The 19,221-nt window shown below is 39.5% G+C and overlaps 2 protein-coding genes across 2 annotated transcripts in view; one reads left to right on the top strand and one right to left on the bottom strand.

Annotated features, from left to right (window-relative positions):
• Nucleotides 1-3,254: 3,254 nt before the first annotated feature.
• Nucleotides 3,255-19,221, bottom strand: part of LOC117405852 (calpain-5) — a 41,001-nt gene continuing 25,034 nt past the window's right edge. The window contains exons 4-13 of the mRNA XM_034009264.3: nt 11,992-12,200; nt 10,941-11,133; nt 10,427-10,620; nt 9,026-9,103; nt 8,140-8,335; nt 7,426-7,548; nt 6,635-6,831; nt 6,008-6,129; nt 5,453-5,589; nt 3,255-4,943 (exon numbers count right to left, since the gene is read on the bottom strand). Of these exons, the coding sequence (XP_033865155.1) occupies nt 4,761-4,943; nt 5,453-5,589; nt 6,008-6,129; nt 6,635-6,831; nt 7,426-7,548; nt 8,140-8,335; nt 9,026-9,103; nt 10,427-10,620; nt 10,941-11,133; nt 11,992-12,200 (1,632 nt within the window). The 3' untranslated portion in view covers nt 3,255-4,760. The remainder of the gene's footprint in view (nt 4,944-5,452; nt 5,590-6,007; nt 6,130-6,634; nt 6,832-7,425; nt 7,549-8,139; nt 8,336-9,025; nt 9,104-10,426; nt 10,621-10,940; nt 11,134-11,991; nt 12,201-19,221) is intronic.
• LOC117973017 (olfactory marker protein) lies at nt 13,727-17,774 on the top strand. Its single transcript, XM_034923831.2, has one exon. It carries the CDS (start codon nt 13,765-13,767, stop codon nt 14,350-14,352), a length of 588 nt encoding a protein of 195 aa, XP_034779722.2. The 5' UTR covers nt 13,727-13,764; the 3' UTR covers nt 14,353-17,774.

The raw sequence follows: 19,221 nt of genomic DNA, 5'->3' as shown, positions 1-19,221 counted from the left end.
CTTTCTTGCACTTCCTGGCTATTTTTCTGGATAATTCTGTTGATAAAATATTGGGATTTGCTTTTTATAATTTTTCTCTGTTGCTCATTGTAACTGGCAGCTGGCTTGCTTGCAGGCCTGTGTTGTTTTTCCATATGGTTCTTTGGTTCCTTGTTCTTGAGGTATCCTATGAACACTCCAGCATGTCGACACTGCTTCCTGGTACTGTACCGTATCACTTCCTGTAGTAAATGTCAAATTCAGCTCAGTGGGCTAAACAATGTTATTGACAGCACAGGTACCGGTGGTACTGTACCAGGAAACCCGGAATTCAACTTTTTTTTTGTATTTAAAAAACAAAATTAAAAATGATAAAAACAAGTTAAGAACTCACATGAAAACCAATTCCAATGCACTACTTGATTTAAAACCTTTGCTATCTCTCCATTGTTGTACCCACAACTTTACAACATGCCGTGTGATCAGTCTCTGTAGACCACTTTTCTTCTGATATTTTGTTATGACAGCACATTTTATGAGACCATTCTTAAATGCAAAAATGACTAACCTGCAGCACTCGTTAACATTTGAAAGTAACCAACCATTCTCAAATCATTTACCCTCATGCAAAGTGTTTTATAAAATAATGTTTTCCATAAAAAGAAAACTGCAGTTTATGTCGGAGCAGTATTTCCTGGCACTGGTGCATTACTAGTATTAAGGATCCCCATTCGCGTGCCCCGCTAGAGATGTAATCCCCCTTACATTTCACCCTCTAGACTCCATTCTAATATAAAGTTTGTAACGTGACCATCTGTTGAACCTTTTAGAAAAACAGGGTACATGATTACTGACTCTAGCCCAGCCATCTCATGAAACCCGGTTTTGTAAGGCATCAGACAGCATCCCCCAACATATCAACAATGGGAATATAACCCGAACCCATCCTGTACAGGATTTTCTTCAGAAAACATGGCCTGCCAACAGAGGTTTATTTAACCCAGTGAAGTACCAGATAATCAAGTTTTAAAATGAAAACGCAGGTTTGCTGAAACAGAGATTACTTTCACAACCACACATTGAGACCTATGTAGTCAATCGATGTGCATGGTATGGACAATGTATGGAATTATTTAAATACAGTAGCTGCAGTCACTTCAGCCACAGTAACATCTAATATCTTACCTTCAGTTCTGCTAAGATGTTGTGGGGACGTTCTACATTGAGGGAACATAACGGAACATTCTAAATTGGGGAGAAAAACAGGGGTAACATAATTGTGACCACTACATTTAAAAAAAAATAAAATTGCATGGGGATGTAATTTGATTGATTTGTTAAGGTAAAATCAAGCTACAGAGAGGTTACATTTAAACCAGGTCCCAGTTATATTCAAGTGTAGCAGTGGACATCTACACAGCACAGAGGTACTCAAACATGTCCCCACTTTTTAAGTGTGTTTGGTGACACCTCATGGATAAATAAGCTCATATCTGTCAATTGTAAACAAAAGGCAATATTATGATTTATTGGGAACAAAGCAGACAAAATGTATTATTAGTTCTACTTAAAAAATTGTGGTTTATTATTAAAGCAAATGGCAGAGACAGCTTTCAATAAAAGTCTTTATTTCAAATTCATGCCACAAATTTTGACATCATAAAAAAAAAAAAAAAAAAAATTATAATAATCATCAAAAAAAAAAGTTATAAAATAGCCACAGTAGAAACAAACTGCGAAGAAACAAACAAACAAAAAAAAAAAACAGTGTGGGCAGAAACATAAACTAAATTATAAACACATGATTGTATTTTTACAACATTAAAAAGTATTGTAAACATAATATTGGCTTTGAACCCCTGGGTGGGGAGGGGGGTGTATAACACAAATGTACAAAATATTGATATAAAAAAAAAAAATACCCAGAAGAGAATTCAATGTTATCATGCAATGCATTTGCAAATATCAAGGCAAGCTTATTGCCGCATTACAATAAAGCAATTGTTTCTCAGACTGCAGAATGCCACCATTATATGATAACAGTGCACAAGCATCCCATGTTACTGCAGTCGCATTACTCAGTTGTGTGTATCGGCAAGCATGCTAACTCGATGAAACTTCATGAAAGGTTGGCATTTTGCTAAAAGCCTGTAGAATTCTTGTCCTGCAGTTTTAAACTTGTATTTATTCTGCAAGGGTAATGTGGTGCAAAGATACTCCAGAACATTACTAAGGCACCACGGAACACATCATAACAGAATGAGAACTGGCAATATGAGCAAATCAATAAAAATCATGCAACGTGCAATGTCAGGCAGGCCGTCCCCACAAAGCCGATTACTTTTACTGACGCTTTTGTTTCTGAATTCTAACATTTTGAAGGAACTACCTAGACCGAAATTGTTTCAAAAGTACACTGTAGTTAAAATGCATACCCAACACACTATTTTTATATTACACACACCCTTTCACACATTTTAGAAGCATTGCGGCTCTCTATACGCTGGATGCATGATATATACGAAGCGCCCGGTTTATAGGAGTGTAGTTTATATCGAGTCGCAACCTACAGGACTACTAACCCGGTCTTCTGGCAGCTGCCAGCAAAATCTGATGTGTGTTATACAAGGGGCGTTAAATGAAACACAAAGAACGGGGTGCGTGTAATACACAGGGAGTGCGCTCTGCTCTAAAAATTACGGTACATCTGTTTTTTTTTTTGTTTTTTTTGGACTGCTTGTTTCCACATAGTAAACTCCTAAGACTTCATTGTAAACCGACACCAAAATTACCTGATATTTTCTTTCTTCAAATTTAAGACACACTTCATACCAGCAGTAGATATTTGGCCACTCAAAGGCTATCTGCTCAAGCAATTGTTTGTAAGAGTAAGGGCCTTCACATAGCATTGTGATTGACATCCCCCTTACCGTTTCATGGTGTTTGCAGTCCTGCCGAGTGTTTCTGGGCTCTGTTACTCCAGTATTGACTGGTTATCCCTTTTCTCTTTGCCTGGCTTTTAGCTTGTCTAGATGATCCTAAATGCCAGGACTGAACAGCCTTCCTTGTTCCATTGAAATCATGTGACTGCTAGCCCCATCTATCTCTACAATGCCATTTGACGCTATATATACTAACTAGGGCTATGGATACTGAGTAGGCTTTGCCTGAATAATATCCCCATGATTTAAAAAGGTACAAAATGCGCTATAGTTTAAAAAGTGAATATGTTTACATAAATATTGTGTGGACAAAACCTGTACCTGTAAAAGCTCCTAAAAGCAGCCAGTGCACACCAGTAAACACCCAAACTTGGACAAGTGGTAATGATTTTATAATAATCTTAAAATCTGTGAGCCAGTCAGATTACAAAGTGCAGACTTTTTTTAAATAGTATGTCATTTTGTCCTTTCAGGAAAGGCTACAAATTTATAGCAGGCAAGGCCATTAAGAACTTTACAGGGTTTGCACACCAAAATGTACAGCTATTCCAAAACATAAATACATACACACACACACACTATATATATATATATATATATATATATATATATATATATATATATATATATATATTGCTGCTACTGTGTATGAGCCAAATGAGGTATACTAAATACCCAACTCCCGCTCTCTGGCAACACTGCAGTTGTGAGAGTGTGAAAAGCCTTCAAAAACATGCACAGACAACCATTACTTTTCAACGTCATGTGCAAACAACATCATTAACACTAGAACAACAAGGGGTCATTTCAACCCCATTTTAAAATATCCCCAATGACAGTTATAGTTGAATGTAAAACAGTAAAATACACAATGATTTGGTACATTTATATTTTTTGTTTTGAAGGATTTCTAATCTTTTTGTGTCCTAAAAAATCTTTCAGGAGCATCAATGCCAGTAGTAGAACACTATGCTATCAGAAATGATAATGGTGTTTTAGTCACACCACTGGCAACTATAGCATAGAAGGGTCAAGTAGGGGTCAAAATGGCCCCTCGTTCCTTCTAGATGGGCAGATTTCTTTGGTTGTTCTAGTGTTAACAAAGAATGACAGAAAGAAGATCTCAATTTGTCATTAGCATGTGGTAAGACATTTAAACCTTCAACATTTTATGGCTTTCTTTGGTCCCATAAAGCACTTGTCACAATAGAACGTATAAGGTTGGGGTTGAGGTTAGGGTTAGGGTTACACACACTGGAAAACAAGTAAAATTATACAGTAGCGAATATATAAATCTTAAACCTTATGCTATTCTATTTATTATTTCATTAGATAAACATATTTTCATGCTAATAATTACTGGCAATGTTGTGTAATTACCTGGCTTTAAAAAAATCATCTTTTATGCCATTTTAGGAAGACATAAAAATATATTTTTTAGCACAGAAAAACATGCGTGGTATATGTGGCTTGGTCCTTATTACTTAATTAAGACAATGAACCTCCAACCAAAAAAAATGACCTTTCTATGAGTAATAATAAATCGCTTAATGACATCACAACACGGTTGTGCACAGAACAGTAATTTGGCAAACATTAACAATTACCATGGAGACTTCTTCTATAGAGAGGGCTGTGCAGGCAGGAGACATCAACACATTCTGTAGAGCATGTTGATCCTGAACAAATTGCGCCATCTGCTGGGCTGGCAAAGCCAGTTGTTAACACAGGTAGCCCTTGTGAACACCTTTTTATCTGTTCTTATTATAGGGTTGTCGTTTTCAATCGTTTGGTCGCCCATGTCGCTCGCACAGCACGCGTTGTAAGGCTGCAGTGACGTTATATGTTGGTGAGCACATCTTTGGTGATGATGCTCACTGTGATGTTGCCGGGCAGGTCGTTGCTTTGTCTGTTGCCCTTGTCTCGAAGGTGGAGGGTGTGCTCCTGCTGGAGGTCACTGGAGTCACTAGTGAGGATTACCTGACCCATGAAGGTGTCACACATCACATTCTTACTGTAGATCTGAGAGAAAGGTAGAGATTGAGAAAAGGGTGTTGGAACAACTGATCGCATCTTCTTAACAGCTGCATGTTAATATTTACTATTGCTCACCCAACAAGCCACATACTTGAAAGTGAAAACGAGTGCCAAGTGTGAGTTTTGCATTAAGAATGATGAAAGAGATATTAGCCTGGGTCCAGTGACTTGTAGACATTAGAAATGTCAGAAAGGGATATATTTCTTCAAACTTTTTTGAGTACAAAGAAAATCCTATCATTCATTAACTGCTGAGAAGGTTTGATTATTAAAATCGTTTTAATGAGGAGATGATCCTCTATTCAGCTATACCAAAAATGTTTCGATCACCTATATCAATATTTTTAAAGAGCAGGGGTCTTGGTGGAAGGTAGTATATTTTGCATACATTTTCTTTTTAAACTAGATTTAAAAGTGCCAAATCCCAAAAATGATTCCAGCGACAGGTAGACCTGTACGGCTTCAATAATGAACCCAACACCGTATTCCTGTACCTGTATGTGAATATGTTCCCTTGGCTTCTTCCTGTAGAATAGTGCTTTCACATCGAACTCTGGATTCAGACAGTCCTTGTGGACTGGAGAGCGAACCTTCTCTCCCTCACAGCTTATGATCACGTAGGGATTGGCAGCTGAAATAAAAAAAAAAAAACGTGATTCAGTACAGATGTGTCGTGAACAGTGAAGATGCCAAATTACCTAGATCACATACTTCAAAAAGTCTCAGGTCACACTGAACCAAGTGTTCAGGTTTATTACCACATATGTGCTGCTTTAAAAGCTACCACAGGACAAGGACTCGTGTTCCTAGTTTTATGAGTGCTTTTACACTGAATTAACAACTACAAATCAGATTTAACTTTGTGGGGAAATTAAAGAGATTGAATAAGCAGGCACCTGTATTGAGTGGCCATGCCTGTTTAATCCTTATGGTGACTGATGGCCAATTCAGACTTCACAGTAGTAGCAGTAATCTAATTTTCAGAACCAAAAAGTTAATAGTATTGAAGTTGCAATCGCCCTTAGCTGAAAGGAAGGTGCCTCTTGTACCTCCGTTTGAACCCTGAACTTGAAGGCCTTGAGCACCCAGAACGTGGACCTGAGTGACCAGCTGGGGGTATCCGCACATCCCTGTCCAGCACGTTTGCGGAGGCTCATCAAGGGTCAGCTCCCTGCAGGACAAACAGACACACGTCACATTCAGTCTTCATGTATCTGTATGGGCAGATCCATTAAACTAGCGTTGGGTTAGACAACTTACTAGTTTTTTCATTTGCTTTGTTTTGCTGTAACTCAACAGGTTGCTAAAACATTAAGAAGTCAATAATAATAATAAAAAAACACTTAGCAATTTGTTGAAACATACAAGTCAAGCAGTACGTTTTCAGTCCATGTCTTCATCAGAGTAATCAGGCAAAGGGTCGACAAGGGACAATTCACGTTCCAGAATATTAGGTTCTGAAGGAACAGAACCCAATACCCAACAGTCTCCCATTCCAATTACACACACACACAGAAAATAACGTATTACTGAATCTTGGGAGATACTGTAAGCCTGGTTTACCCCAACTAAAGGGTTGCAGAGAGGATCTAAATATTCTAACTAGAAGTTGCATCGTACAAACCCTGCCAGAACCCAGTACATTTCACATCCAGTAATAGAAAAGCCATGTTTACTTGCAGTCTGAAGGCACGTCTGAGAAGACTCTGACAAGGAAGTCTCCTATGTGCCCGGGGTCGAAGGTCGTGGGGATGATGACATAGCGGCCCTCTCGCAGTTCCTTCTTGAAGAACACACACCTCGAGTTGATGTAGACGGAGCCCGCCACCTTCTGCTGGACAGTATGCATTCTGTACTTCCTGTTCAACTCCACCTGCCAACGCAGCAGAACAACATGACCCTTACAGCAGCAGGATCACTGACAGCAGGACTGTTTCAAATTAAACCAAACCTCTGGACATGAATACAAACTGACTGTGCCCTCCTCTCCCTCCCAAACTTACAATAGTTACTCTGCAGTAATAACTGAGACCCACCATTACTATAAAATTCGCACTATAACATTTGTAAACGTTTTCTAGACATGGGCGAAGACAATAGATTGCGCTACCAGACATTAAATTCACTTCCTGTGCAGCAGGTATTAGGATCCCACCTGAGCCTCATGTTCAGGTAAGTTCTTGGGGTAGTGAATTAGTCTGGAAAACTACTTCTGATTCTTACTTAAAACCCACAGTAAAGGCAAAAATGGCTTAGATCTCTTTATTACTTTTAGAAATGTCCAGCATACACAGTTCCTCAAAATTCTGGTTGCATTTCACTATTGGTGCACTTATCTTTTTTATGATACATAATAAAGGAGATGGCAGGAAGGAAGGTACTATTACCCATTAAAGTTCACTGCCAAATGACCAACAGACTAACAAAGACAACGTTGTTATGCCTCAGAGATGTGTCATTTCCTCACCCTGTGGATGTCAAAGCCCATTGCCAGGTTTTCCCCTTTTCCCTCTTTTGGACGAGCTCTCCGGTCCTTCTGCTGCAGGCAAATCAGCACCTCATCTTCAGGCTTCTTCACGTCAAAGACATACTGGACAGAAAGGAAAGAAAATGACCAGACTCAAATTTCTGAGGCCTTTCTGTACTGCAACAAAACACCAACATTGATACGGGCGTTACAAAAACTATTGCAATTCTTATTGTGTGTTTTGGAATCACTTTCTGTATTATTTTCAATTCTTACACCGTGCATGCTTCTGCTAACATCTATTCTAAAAATGTACAGTGAGCCCATTAATGTTATGTGAGGCTTTCAACAGTACCTTATATCACCACAAGGTGGCACTGAAGATTGCTAAAAAGAAGCATAGTCACTACCTTTACATGCACTTACTGTAGCATTCCATATACAGCAGTGTGCTTGCAAGGCAACTAAAAATGGACCTGAAGTTTCATGTCTTTAGGCATCAAACAGCATTTATAGCAGGAACAAGAACCTGTTAAATCCTATTACAATCACAGCCTGTCGTATGCTTCAAACGAGTGTGAGCTGCACAGATTTGAATTGTATGCTGCTGTATTAACAGCCTATCACGTTATTGTAGAACCTTGTTTAATGCTCTGTTGCTTTATTTCTAGAAAACGAGACATGTACTCATTGTAAACACTGTCTGCCTGTCACCTGTGGGTTCTGCAGAAAGGTGACTTTGTAATTGATGCAGCCCCCCGAGCGGTTGCGCAAGGGGTCATCGTGTCTGTCCCAGGACCCCCGCATCACCGCCTCCTCCCACGTCTTGTGGATGCTCAGGTAAGACGTGTTGATGAGGCGGCAGAGAATCAGGTCGGTGTAGTACTTGCAGAAGTCTTCAAAAGTCATCCTGAAAGAGCACATCAGAGAAGAAGAGTAGCATCCCATGCACATTCAAACTACTAACACAGATTATTTATTTATTTATTTATTTATTTATTTATTTATTTATTTATTTTAAAAGGGTTGTGCTCATTAAAAAAGGTGAGAGACAATGGCATTAGCTACAGGCAGGCACATATAACCAATGGCAATGAGCCTTCATTGAAGTGGATGCTGTGCTAATACTAGACTCATATTCATTATAGAACATAAGAAAGTTAACAAATGAGAGCAGGCCATTCGGCCCATTTTGCTAGTATGGTTGTTAGTAGCTTATTGATCCCAGAATCACATCAAGCAGCTTCTTAAAGGATCCCAGGGTGTCACCTTGAAGAACATTACTGGGGAGTTGGTTCCAGACTGCCACAATTCTCTGTGTAAAAAAGTGCCTCCTATTTTCTGTTCTGAATGCCCATTTATCTCCATTTGTGACCCCTGGTCCTTGTTTGGATTTTTTTTTTTTTTTAAATCCAGGTATCCAGGTAGCACACAGTGATTGAATCACATTTACTGGTAATTTAAGTAAAGCAAACTTTAATTTTGGTATTCTAGCATTATTTAGGTTTTCAATAGTTAAAATTTAAGCTGTACACATTTCTAACCATGTAAACATCCGATATATAGAGGCCATTGTTTGCTGAGGAAATGAAAAAAGTACCAGAACTCTCCATCGTCTTGCACTGTCACCCCCAGTTTCTCTCGCTCACTCTTGCTCACTTTCTGCCATTCTTCAGAACTATAAAGCAAGATGAAGGGCATGTAAGAAGTCCTTTTGAAATAAAGTCAAGACAGTGGCAGTTTGCCAGCCCAAAGCAGCTTTGACAAAGGCACAGTAGAATGGTTGTACAGTACAACCTTTGTAATCATGTTGAACCTGTGATAACATGATCATACTGTATACAGCTGCAGATTTTTCAAAGCATTGTTCATTGAACATTTTACTCTAGAAATAAAATATGCTGAAATATAAAATCTAGTTCCCAGTTGCCAAAATTCAGAAATTAAAACTACCATAATTTAAAAATACCAGATAAATGTGCGTTCCATTTGTACATTGCTTTTTCTATAAAATCTTGGGGTTGACAAAACATGATTTCACATGCCCTCAAACTAATGCACTGGTTTAGTTAAGTTTTTTTTGTTTTTAAATTACTCAAAACTAAATAAGTATTTAATTGCCAAAGAGATTAAAAAAAAATAAATAGGGAAAGAGCTTTTTCCTATTTAAATAATTTAAAAAATGAAATATTCTAACAGTAATTGTACTGTATCATCAATAGAAAACCCCAAACATTAAATTAAGCACGAGTCCAGATCTAAAATTAGGAGACTACATCTGGCTTTTATACCCATTGTCACAACATTATACAGTACAGCAGTGTGGTGATTTTCTCAAGAGGTTGCTTGAGAACTGCAAATCACTGCAAAAGCCTCCCCAATTATTCCTAGACAGTGTTACTGTGACAGAGACAGAATAATTCTTTGTGACAAATCTCTCTCCCGACCTGTGAGGGCGCTGTGTATAGGGAACAGAGTGCCCTGGACTGGATGGCCAAACAATTAATTCCCAGGGTTAGAAGGAAGTCCGTCATCTAGAAAGGGGCGGAGCTACGATACACTAAATCATCGACCTGGAAGGGAAACGATGTGGCAGCCGCAGATTGGAGGAACGGTTACACTAGTTAACCAAGGGGTCATGATTGACGGTACAAAAGGGGTACCGTCAATCAAATTTGGTTGGTGCCTCGTGCAAATATTTTGCTATCCACCACAAGACATTTCTAAAAGCCTGACTAACGGTCTTACCCAGATTTGGTGAGATCTACCAATATATCAGCATGATATTTATGGCACTTTTGAAGAAGGGGAGGTGTTAACCCCAGTGTTGACTTCTTCAATTCCACTACCCTTATCGTAAATTGGAACGGGACATCTTTATAAACATATTGCATCGCAGTGGCTCTATCAGCATAAACATCTTCACCACACAAACAAGTACATCAAATATATTAGACAATACCTAACAGCTTACAACAATGAAATAAACGTGTTTCAATACCTGTCGCTCCAGGGCCCATTCCACTCCTTCTCTCCCCAGGGGTTCCGCATCCGGATCATGAAGAGTTTCTCTGACTTGAGGTAGGACAGCAGCCCATGGCCCAGCCTCACCTTCCGCACGTCTGTGACGGCATAGGCATGGCCTTTCACCAGGCCACAGTCCAGACGCGCCTCCATGTCAGCGCTGGTGGTAGCCTGAGATCGATAAAATAAAATTAAAAAAACAAGACTGAAAATGAATCCTAGAGAGAAGGAAAACTAGTTTTAGTTTCCAAGCGCTTCTTGTTCTTTCTCCGAACACAACAGAGAAAAAAGACGCGGGGAAAAGACAGGAGCTTCACGTCCTTCTATAACGGGGGTGTTGCAGACAGCCGGAGGAATATTACATGCTTGTGACGAGGTGCTATTCAGAACTGAGCTTTGCTGAAAGAGCTGCTCCATTGGCCCACCTTGCGGGGTCCTAGCTTTGGAGACCAAAGGGGGTTTGTAGGGCGACACGACGGGATTTAACTTACTCTGATAGAACAGCTGATGAGGCCCTCGCGGTTGTGCACCTTCAGCACCCGCTCAAAGAGCCGGTTTCTCGACTCTTCATCCTGGGCGAACTGTCCTTCAATCAGATCGAGCGGCTCGGACACTCCCCCGGTGAAATCCACGAGAGCGTCCGCCGTGTTCCCCCCGTCCAGGGCTTCATAGCAGCCATACACCCTGGGGGCATGGAGCAGCCCCGGTCAGCCCACACTCCAGGACATTTACTAGGAGCACTCAACAAACACACATTCTACTGCACACCAACAATGGAAGGGATCAGGGATTGGTCATGGAAAAAAACAGCCTAGAGGGTTTTAGACACATTTTCACTAGGCAACAGGGAGTGCCTAAAAGACAGGGGTAATATAAAACAGAAAGACTTTGGCCACTCCGGTCAACATACAGACTAGAAGCTAAGGACGCCAGGGTGTAAACCATCCTGTAAGGGACCCCATCAAAACATTTTTAGGAGTTGAATTTTTTAGCAGGCTACCAACAATAGATCTACATTGATGGAACGTTGAATAAGAAACGCAATAACTCATTCCACGGTGTCCAATATGGTCCGCATGCCTAGGGGTGTTGTTCAGTTAGACCTTATGGGATGTGTTACTGTGCTATTAAAATGGCACCCCTCACCCCTACCAAAGATAACTTGTTTTCAAGGGAATCAGTCAGAGTGGTTCTAAAAGTTCCTTGCCATGCTGATATAGTGACATATTTGCACTATACTATACCTGTTGGCCAATGAGATTGCTCCCTCTTTTTTCCACTCAATACCTTCTTCTAATTTAAAATTCTGTTCAATTTGGTGATATACCTTTCAATAGCCCAAACCACCACAAACCAAAACTCATACATTAATTGGTCACCATGACACCTTCATGGATGTGTGCTAGGGAATGCGGTTACCTAGTTTCAACACAACTGAGTGAGCAGTTCTTAAGATAGAACTAAAAATAAACACTTTATCCTAGTCGCTATGGATATGCTACTAAAACATTTCACTGCCCCTAGTGAATTTGCTGTACTTGCTTTGCATAGGCCTTTTCCACCAGCGCACTCCAGAACTCGTTGGAGTCGTTGGAATGGCAATAGACCAGCTGGTTGTTGATGGTGGGGAGCCGGTCATCAATCACCACGTCCACCCATTCTCCGAAGCGCCAGAACCGGAAATGGAATATCCCAGCATAGGCCTCTTTCTTCTGCTGGTCCCACTCCTGCTCCTTCCAGTCTGGGATCACCTGCAGAATTAAAACCAGCGCTTAGCAACCTTGTATTGCATCAAACACCTTGGCCGATGCAAATCAGGGGAGGTTGATCAAATCAACCTCTTCCTCAATCAAAACACACTGAACAGCACAATAGGAGAGGGTCTGTAACATTTTCATATGAGCGTATCCAGAAATCAAATAAATACACCACTAGATTACTTTGAGATAGAAAGACAGATAGATAGATAGAGATAGATAGATAGATAGATAGATAGATAGATAGATAAATAAATAAATAAATTGAGGGGCATCGTTAGAAAATGATCTGGTACCAAACTGTACTTGATTCAGTTTTATGACAGTGACTTTCTGTTCGTTTTATGCTGATATGGACGGTGAAACACCGGTTAGTTAAGGGGGAGGGGGGGGGGGGGCTGGTGACATGCTATTTGCAACACTTGTAAGATTTGATACTTTGAAATGGAGAAAGTGAGCAATGGCATTCCGAGTTTATGGTTGCTAAGCAATGGCGTGCTGTACCTCCTTTGATATTAATTAATTTCATATTCTCAAAAGGTTTCCTCAGTGTTGCTCAGCAAAGGAAAAGGCTGTATTTGTGTACAGAACATGATGTACATGTTTTTTCCAAGGTCTTGTTGCTTACTGGGCTTGTTTTTGTGAAGCTGGCTTATTACTGTACAGAATATTCCTGTACAGAAAGTGAAGAAAACACATAGGCAGAAAAGAAGTCTGTCAAAAATATATACTATAAGGGAAACATTAGATGTACATGGGATTCACCTTAAGCATGTATATAAACTGGTAACAGCATCAGTTTAATGAAGTTTTAATGGAGCAGTGTGGCATTTTGCTACTCAAGCTTACTACATACAACAACACCCAAGAGGATGGAAACATTTAACAAATATTATAAAGGGGGAAAAAAACCCGGCAATTTTGAAGCCATAAAAGCCTTGCTCAAGCAGCCTCCGAGAGAGGACAAGTGAAAAAAAGAGTCAAGGGGTGGAGGAGATGTCTGTCCAGAAGAGGTACTTTGCCTTCAGCAGCAGCAGCTGAATGACATCCTGACCACCTGACCTGCCTCCATACCTCCTTGGGGAAGCGTTCGAGACAGATATCGTAACATCTCCACTCGGAATCACGCATTGCTTGGACCTCTCTGTAAGGACACGGCCTGCCAACTTATGATTGTGGCACCAAATGCTATCCTAATACTTGAAGGGGGGGGGGACGGACAGACGGACATCTCTTTTGCCACTTTTTGGGTTGCATCAGGCCTATGAAGCCAAGCAAAGCAGGACAACTTGCTTTACCATACCCAATACAAATGAGGCGAGCAGAAGCATGATAAATACTGTATAGTTTCAGAGAAGGCACCCTGTAATGTTTTCTAAGTCATCAAACAGTCCGCACTGTAGAGACATTCAGTTTTCCCTTCAAGAGCATAACACAGAAATCATGCAACGGCACACGCCAGTTTGATAAAACCCTAAGCGCCCAGAGGAAAATCCCCCGGTTACAGCTTTGCACGTCATTAGCTTTTGTTGCCTAGCACCACCACACATCACAACGTATGCCTCTCGCTGTCTGTGAAACAGGATCAGTACAGCCCCACACTGCAGCCAAACAGAACTCATCCCACATTAGAGACCGACTGGGAAGAGACAGACCCACAAACACAAAGCAAGCAGCCATGGCCTCAGAACTGGAGCTTCACTTCTGTGAAGACAGCCATCTTACAGAGTGCATGAGGCTGCGGGCTCAAAGCGTGCAGGACAGGAACCAGACGCGTCAGGATGGTGAGAAGCTGCTGCGGCCCAAGGAGTATGTGTACCGGCTGGAGTTCACCGAGCAGAAGCTCAAGTTCCAGAAGTGGAACATTCAGCTGGGCGTCCCGGGGAAGATCATCATCACAGGCACCTCCCAGCACTGGACACCCGACCTCACCAACCTCATGACCAGGCAGCTCCTGGACCCTGCTGGGATCTTCTGGAAGAAGGAGGGGGAAGACCAGATCCAGTGCTACGAGGCAGACGCCCAGGAATTCGGGGAGCGGATAGCGGAGCTCGCCAGGATCCGAAAGGTGATGTACTTCCTGGTGACGTTCGAAGACGGCACAGATCCAGCCAACATCAACTGCTCAATAACTTTCAAAGTGTGATTGGCGAAATATTTTTCACTTGCTTACTTTCTTACTTGTTTGTTTGTTTACTTATTTTAACTTGCTGCAGTGGGAAGGGTTTTCTTGCTGTGTTTCTCCGCCTACAGTAGACGTCCTGTATGTAATTCTATCGAATATGTTTCTTTGTGCTTTAATGTTTGAATGCTTGAATATGCACATTGTGCAACTGGGACTAAAAAACTGTGATTGAACCTGCTCTAATACAAATAGGCATACAGTGAAAAAAGCACAGAGTAATAACAAGCAAGCTTTCTGTATACCGCTTCTGCTCTAAATGCAGAATGTATTATGTTTGCCCACAGTTTGATGTTTTTGTTTGTTTGTTTTTGCAGAGTATATAGCAGAAATGTATCTGTTCCGTGTTCTGAATAATTCCAGCACCAGTTTATTAGAAATATGCTTAAGATGACACGTTTCTATTTTTAAGCTTACGTAATATTATATATATATATAAAAGTACAAATATATAATTGTGAAGCAGCTGCATTAAAGTATATGGCAGATTTACTCATCTAATATAAACTGTATTTATGAGAACAGTCCTTGATCTGTGTGCGCCAGTAGACCAGCTGTTAAACACCACTACTGGAAAAGGCTTTGGAAGCAGCAAGCTGGTGACACTTTGATGGTATTGATTGTATTTCATGACATGTCCCCTCAAGGCGCTAATTACAATGGAGTACTCCACAGGGAGATTTTAGTGATGAAAAAATCATCCCGCTTGGCTTGTTTGCATCCTTCCCAAATTCACAGCTACAACATTCTGAATGTCAAACATTTCCAGGGCTCCAAAATAAAAATTACCCTCATCTCTCAATACTCACTTTGCAAATAATGCAGTACAAAGAAAATGCCTGTATCATTATAGTGTAATGTGTTAGGTTTCTTTTTTTTTTAGATTAAAAAGGTGTTTTTTTGTGTGCATTTTTTTAAAACAAGCTCACACAGTTAAGATATTAAAACTATACATGACACATTTGCATATGACCAGAACTAAAACTACAAAACAAAAAACTACGAAAATGATATTCTGATTATTGTAAAAACGTGTACACATTACTTGTAATGATCAATTATACCGGTGCTATCAAAAGTGTGATTTCTAATTTATAAAACAATGAATCTGTCATTGTAATGTCAGTTCCAGTAAACGAGACACCAAGATAAACAGAAATATGCAATATGTTTTTTTTTTTTTTTTTTATAAATCATGAAGGTCTTTATTTCTTTCAATGTCAGTTTCCCTTTAGAAAATGACTGGTATTTGAATTAGCCCTGAACTCCCTGAAATTTTAAAACTAGTGCAAAAATAAAATAAAAAATAAAGCTACTAGAAACTGCAAGTACATATGTGGTGTCATTACTTCATAGATCTCACTTCCAATTATAAAAGGCATACACATTATGGTAAACGTGAATTAGAACACCTTTACTTTCATTGCTGAGGGACTTCTAAAGAACTACAAATCCCAGAATCCTCCTGCTTTTGCTCCCCATTGCAGTACCATAAACAATCACAGCTGTTTGCTATGACTGATGTGTTTTCAATGTCTCTGCATTCCCAATGGGCCCTCTTGCAGGAAGTGCAGCAATGAAATATTTTTCAGGGAGCCATCAGTCCATTTTACCCATTAATGCTGTGAATAAAGTAACATTACAAAATCCAAAATGCACCTTTACTCTGATGTGTTCATTAAGTAATGTAGTTGTACATTTTAAATGTTGTAAACTCTAAAACAAATAGAACACATTTTCTCTTGAGCAAATGCAAAAAAACCCCTGTCCCTTTGAACTACTGTACATGTACCAATGTCTTGTATAAATACAACTGTAGATTCACATCAATGATCTGTAACCCTACAGTACTTTTAGATACAGTCATGCAATAATACCCATGGAAAATAGAACAGTCGATTGGAGAAAGAATTCTATTATTGTGTCATATTGTGTTCTTCTATATTGTATGTAATAGAAAGTGTAATAGGCCTTTGTTATACGATTGAATAGATGTATAGTGCACAGCCTACAGAGCCTTTTATTTTGGGTTTCGTAGAAATTCAGGAACTGTAAGCCCACGGTACTGGCAGACCGATAAATACATGTAAATTGCGTTACTGTGCCTTTATTAACAGCATATCATTGCTTGTTTTAAACGGGATGTCCTTGCGAGAGGGAGACCATTGGAAATAACTGATAATAGGCCGATTAGGGGGTACTGTCTGCAAGCTGCATATTTCAGATTATTTTGCAAGGTCAGACACTGGGGATTGTATGCTGGAGCTTCAATGTACATTAAACGGTGCAGTTCTGAGGAATCACAGCCATTGGGACATATGGGATTTTATAGAGATGAATAGATACAGAAACAGACAAACAAACAATTCATAGTTGACCCCAGTTCTTAGAAAATCTATACATTGTACCACTACACTTGTGAGACAGGCTGCTCATTAAAAAAATAAGCGTCCATATATTCAGAATATGGAAACTGAACACAGATTTGGCTATGCAGTACCAAATATTAGCACTATTATGTGTTGTGTTTTCCCCAAGAGCAGCAAAACAAAAGTACAAAACTGATCTAAAATCCCTTACTTTCCAGTAAAGCACAGCGGGTTTCTCTTGATCATTCAGCTAGATTATAGATTTCACACAAATATTCCCTTCAGTGGCACCATGTACTGTCTGATGTAATTCAGGTCCGAGGTGAGTTTGTATTTCTCAACAGACAATAATTACTAGAGAGCATTCTAAGTGGCTTCAGATTCTAAGTAACAAGTTCTCTTGGGGTGGCGCAGGGTATTTCTGAGAGGGAGCACTGAAACTGAATCTGAAATCAACAAAACACCTTTTATTGAGCAGGTCTCTATTACAGCTTTATGGCAATTTGCCATGTTCTGGTGTGTTTCAATTATCTGAAATAAAAACACATTGGAAATGTGAAAGAACGGCAAGTTATCAAAAGTGCCCAGCCATTTAAAGTGGAGATATCAAAAACACAAGCCAAGTTTCAAGAAACCATTGGGGCAACCTTGCCCAGCACAAGGCAAATAGGCACACATAGGTAAAACCGATGGGGGTCAAGGTTGCCCCAATTGTTTCTACTAACTTGGCTTGTGTTTTTAATGCAAGTTCGATCTGCTTTTATTGTGCCTGAAAAACACAAGCCAAGTTAGCTGGTTCTTATATATAATGTGTGTGTGTGCTATAGTATGTATGTTCAATTCAATGAAAGTGTCATTCAAATCAACTACATTTTTGCAAACAGAAATAAATCATTTAATATGAATGATATAGGACGTCAAAATAAAAGTGTTCCCTAGTATATTTCCATGTTGACAATACAAGTTAATTGTCATTAAAACTCAGATGCCCTGTAATATACATATGCATGGATAAAGGTGTCTAGGGTCTGCAAAAAAATAAAAACAAAATACAGAAGATTTTTACCTTTGGTGACTTATTTCTCTTACTGTATGACAGGTATTGACTTTTTTTCACATTTCACCCAAGTTTCTTGGGAACTACAAATTAAAAGTGAATGATGCTTTTGGCTGATTTACTTTTGCTGTACTAATACCCTGAAAACACAAACTATCCGTTGCTTGGCCGCGAGGAACTACCGTTCCTCTCAATAAAGGCCAGAAAATGAAATAGAAAGTCGTCTAGCTGTGCAGTGAAAAAACAAACAAGTAATGTAAAGTATTGTGTATGCATGTTGTTGTTTTCTGAACCCACTACTGCAGCTATGGCCAAAGGTTTTGAATCACCTACAATTTTAGGATTAAGACATAATAAAAAAAATAAAAATAAAACTATGAACATAATGTACACCTTTTAATTAACACAATGTAATCAAAGAAACTACAAAATGATATTGCAAAAGTCTACCAGAAGCCATAATAGTAGTAGTATTTCATGTTAGATTTTGAAAGGTCATATTTTTCAATTTGTCAGTTTTTCGTTAAGTATATAGAAAACTACAAAGCGGTATGTAATTCAATATGTTAACGTAACATTATTCAGCAGGTGTCATTCAACTTTTTGAAGCAAAATTTGTTCATCCTATTGAGTGATGCAAAACCTTTGGCCAGATCTGTAGGTGTTTCAAATTCAGAAACAAGACAGCTTAAGAGTACAGAATACAAAAAGGTGTTTTAGTAGTTCATATTGTAACTCAGACAGAATAATCATATTATCTTGTAACTATAACAAATAACACACAAACAATGAACTATAGATACACATTTCATCCTCAGGTGGATGAAATCAATAACTGTGATTTTGTTAAAGACTTTTTCAAAGTCAATTTCGATTAAATAAATCCAGTCTGCAGACCATGAAACATATTTTCAATCGTTTTAGAAAGGGTTAGTAGTTTATTCTCATTTTAATCATTTTTGAAGCGCTGTTATACCTACCAGTATGTTTATAAACAGAGACGAACAGTTCTTTTAAGTCTTTAAATCAAGTCTGTAAAGTTTTGTGAGCAGGGCCTATGATATCATTTGAAATTGTGTGTGCCAATCCTGTCAGGGCACATCCATGACGTAGCAGGTTGTTTGCCTGTGACGTTCTCAACCCTACACCTGAATGAAAGAGACAGCAGGAGGGGTTTTGAGTAAAGAACAGAGAATTCCTGAAAGGCACCAGGTGCGACTGCAGCAGCAACTTGGGGACCTGTTCGGTCGGAAACTTCCAAGCTTGGTGAAAACATCAGGAGCACCTGGGGAGAGTATGCTCCAGTGAAGCCGTTGACGCAGAACAAGCCAAGGCTCGCAAATAACGAGGTCCCAGAGGGGTGTGCGTCTGCGAGCGGAAAGGCTCGTTAGAACTGACGGAGAACAG

This window comes from Acipenser ruthenus, chromosome 8 (genome assembly GCF_902713425.1).
Source record: "Acipenser ruthenus chromosome 8, fAciRut3.2 maternal haplotype, whole genome shotgun sequence".
Classification (NCBI taxonomy): Eukaryota; Metazoa; Chordata; class Actinopteri; order Acipenseriformes; family Acipenseridae; genus Acipenser; species Acipenser ruthenus.
The sequence above is the reverse complement of the archived record's forward strand: the minus strand, read 5'-3'. Positions and strand labels throughout refer to the sequence as shown.

What these genes read in the sequence shown, in the direction of transcription:
- LOC117973017 (XM_034923831.2), top strand. Translation starts at nt 13,765, where the DNA reads ATGCCTCTCGCTGTCTGTGAAACAGGATCAGTACAGCCCCACACTGCA.